At 49.0% G+C, this 3,500-nt stretch overlaps 1 protein-coding gene across 1 annotated transcript in view; it reads left to right on the top strand.

Moving 5' to 3' along the window:
• Window positions 1–2,270, top strand: part of LSM12 (LSM12 homolog) — a 27,169-nt gene extending 24,899 nt beyond the window's left edge. The window contains exon 6 of the mRNA XM_008053562.2: window positions 637–2,270. Within this exon, the coding sequence (XP_008051753.1) occupies window positions 637–729 (93 nt within the window). The 3' untranslated portion in view covers window positions 730–2,270. The remainder of the gene's footprint in view (window positions 1–636) is intronic.
• Window positions 2,271–3,500: the final 1,230 nt, after the last annotated feature.

Genomic DNA, 3,500 nt, shown 5'->3' with positions numbered 1-3,500 from the left:
CGTGCTACCACACCTGGCTAATTTTTGATTTATTGTAGAGATGAGGTCTCGCCAAGTTGCTTGGGCGGGTCTCGAACCTGCGGGCTCAGGCAATCCACTCACCTCAGCCTCCCAAAGCGTGGGATTACAGGCTGAGCCACCGAGCCCGACTGCTGGGTTCTTCTTAGCTGCAGGTGCCCTTGGTATAAGTCAGCTTCTATTCATGTCTCTGACCCTACGTATGTCACCAGACTTTCTAGACTGAGATAGCATTTGTAAAAAACAAACTGCTTTTATTTTTCCTCTCAAGAATGTTGAGAGACCAGCACTCTTGGTGTCAAAGTGTAACCTGCCAGCTTGTCTTTCTGCACTTGGCAAAGGAAGAAGGAGGTGTTTGGGTCATGATAATCTTCCTCATTGTGTTTCAAGTTTTGTTTGTAGATTCCCCTTCTTCTAGCCGATCTTAGTGAAAATTGCAAACAGTGTGGCTGAAACATGACTTCTGCCTGCCCTGTTGGGGAGGCCGCTGGACAGCAAGGGCAAAAGTGCCCAGATAGGCTGGACAGCCAGGGTGGGCTGTTGAGGCTGGCAGGATTGTTGGGAGATCCTGCTTTTTGTTGACTCCTTTTCTGACCTTGGTTGCCTGGTCTCTTTCAGGTTGAAAAACATTTTAGAGACGTGGAAAGCCAAAAGATCCTGCAGCGTTCACAAGCCCAGCAACCACAGAAGGAGGCCGCCCTGTCATCCTGAGTCCAGACACGTGGAGGACTCTTCTAGCATCCCGCCAAGGAGGCGTGGGTGTGGCTTCAGCGGAGGCAGGCCGGGGGAGGGAAGGGATCCTATATGTCCTGCTGGCCCTTGTTAACAGAGGGTCAGCATTTCCAAATCTTAGACTTGAACAAACAAACACCCAACAAAAAGAACAAGAGAATAATTTAAAGTTGAATCATTACTTGACTAACAGACTTCGGTCCACCATGTCCTTTTCACAGCCCCCTTGTGGAACAGTCACCTTGTTAATTTTATTTTTGAAAATTCCTTGCCCACTCTGCCCTTGTACTTCCGACTTTCCTTTCCTTGTCTGTTCTCGCCATTCTGTTTTTATAAGTGGCTACACTTGCCTTCCGAATGATTGAAAGAAACTTTTACATCTTTTCTTCCAAAATAAAAGTAACAAGCTGACTGTGATTCTTAAGTTGAGACCAGAGCAGCAGACAGGTCTCACTTTAAAGTCTTCTTTTTTTTCTTTTCCTTTTTTTTTTCTTTTTTTTGCACAGGGCATGGCTTGAATTAGTTTTATTTTTCTTAACTTTAAATATATATATGAAAATATATATTAAAATGTTCTCTAAATATTTTCTGCTTCTTGCAGGTCTCTTTTTACTAGATCATGGCCGCTCTTCCACCTCATCCCTCTGAGAATAAAAGCGTCCTGCCCTCCCCACCACCCATAGCCAGGCAACTCATTTGATTTAGTTCACAGCAGAGTCTCTGCAGCACTTGGTAGAACCAGTGTGTGCAGAGGGGAGTTGGCTTTGAGGGTTCCTGCTGGCCTTTGAGTCTCTAGTGTGTATACACCAGTCTTGCGTCCGGCCAGAACTCAGGATTCGCCCTCTGCCTTTGTCTTACTTCATGGTACTAAAAGAGCCTCCTCAGCACTCTCCAGCCAGGAGAGCCAGCTGCCCTTTCTCCTGTGCCTCTGCAGCGTGGCACGTCTCAGTCCTCCTCCTGGAGGGACAATTTTCTTTTATAAGAAACCTGGAGCCCACCTATCCTGACTTCTCTTTCAACCTGTATCCAGAGCCACTAGCCCAGGAAAAAGCTAGGGTGACCTGTAGTTTCTCTTCTGCTGTCCTCCTGCTCTTCGCCCTTCCCCTCACTCCCCTCACGTTTTACAAGCTTATGACAGTTTGTATGTGCTCAGCCAGTGAGCAGGAAACCTGGAAAGAATTTCTGGACTTTAGCCCACCAGTTTGTCTGGTGTGACAACCTGCTGAGAGCGACAACTGGCCCCCATTGCCCTGTGCCTTCAGGAGTCTCACGGGGCAGAGGATGCCCCGCCGGAGCTGCAGGCACTGAGGGGGATGTGGGTGATGCTCACGTAACTGGCTAGAGCTGGGGGTGGGGTGGGGGTTCACAACTATTTTTTTGGCCATGATCTCTTTCCCCTTCCTTTTTTTTTAATTAAATAAATGGATCAAAATTAAATAATTCAAGCCCTGCCTTCAAAATAATTTTTTTTTTAGTATTGTTTAGCAAAAACAATAAAACCCCAATTTTTTTAACCATCATTCACGTCTTGGGTTTGTGCGTGCTTTAGAGGCCTCCAGGAGGGTGTATCTGTCTGGTGTGTCCTTTCCCTCCAAATCCTCTGCTTCTTCCTCTTTCCCCTCCTCTCACCCCCGAGGACTCATCCAGAGATTGTGCACAGTGAAGCTTAAGAAGGGCTCCTGGGTTTGAGTGTGGGAGAAGAGGGCATGAGTACGTCCTTGAGACCACACTGTGCATTACAGGCTGTTTGGAGGCACAAGGGACAGAATAGTGGAGACGTGAACTCCAGGCCCAGCTGCTCGTGGTCAGCTTGGCTTAAATAAGAGCTAGGCCTTAGCTGGGCTCGGTGGCTCAGCCTGTAATCCCGCGTCTTGGGAGGCTGAGGTGAGTGGGTTATCTGAGCCTGTGGGCTCGAGACCACCTGGGCAACTTGGCAAGACCTCATCTCTACAATAAATCAAAAATCAGCTGGGCGTGGTAGCACGCGCCTGCAGTTCCAGGTACTTGGAAGGCTGAGGCGGAAGGATCGCCAGAGCCCAGCGGGTCGAGGCTGCGGTGACTGGGAGCCACCACTGCACTCCAGTCTGGGCAAGAGAGTGAGACTCCAACTCAAAAAAAAAAAAACCAAAAAAAAAACTAGGTCTCTGGGTTAGTCTGCATAGGAAGGTGGACTTTTGGAGATGGTAAATGGGAGGAGGGAAGATCTGGCAAGATCAAGAAAGCCCAAGGGATGCCATGAAGGGAGCAGAGGGTTTTCTTTTTTTTTTTTTTGAATTGGAATCTCACTCTGTCGACCAGACTGGAGTGCAGTGGCCACTCCTGACCACCACAGCCTCGCCTGCTGGGCTCCGGCGATCCTTCCACCTCTAAGTAGCTAGAACTACAGGCGCACGCTACCACGCCCGGCTAATTTTTGATTTATTGTAGAGATGAGGTCTCGCCAAGTTGCCCAGGTGGGTCTCGAACCCATGGGCTCAGGCAATCCACTCACCTTGGCCTCCCAAAGCGTGGGATTACAGGCTGAGCCACCGAGCCCAGCAACTTTTTTTTTTGAGTCAGAGTCTCACCCTGTCACCCAGGCTGGAGTGCAGTCGCACGCTCACGGTCACTGCAGCCTCGACCTGATGGGCTCAGGCAATCCTGCTGCTTCAGCCTTCCAAGTAGCTGTAACTATAGGCACGTGCCACCATGCCTAGCTAAGTTTTTTTTATTTATTGTAGTGATGAGGTCTCACCATTTGCCCAGGTTGG

Source organism: Carlito syrichta, unplaced genomic scaffold (genome assembly GCF_000164805.1).
Source record: "Carlito syrichta isolate Samal-C Ts95f unplaced genomic scaffold, Tarsius_syrichta-2.0.1 Scaffold288286, whole genome shotgun sequence".
NCBI lineage: Eukaryota > Metazoa > Chordata > Mammalia > Primates > Tarsiidae > Carlito > Carlito syrichta.
The sequence above is the reverse complement of the archived record's forward strand: the minus strand, read 5'-3'. Positions and strand labels throughout refer to the sequence as shown.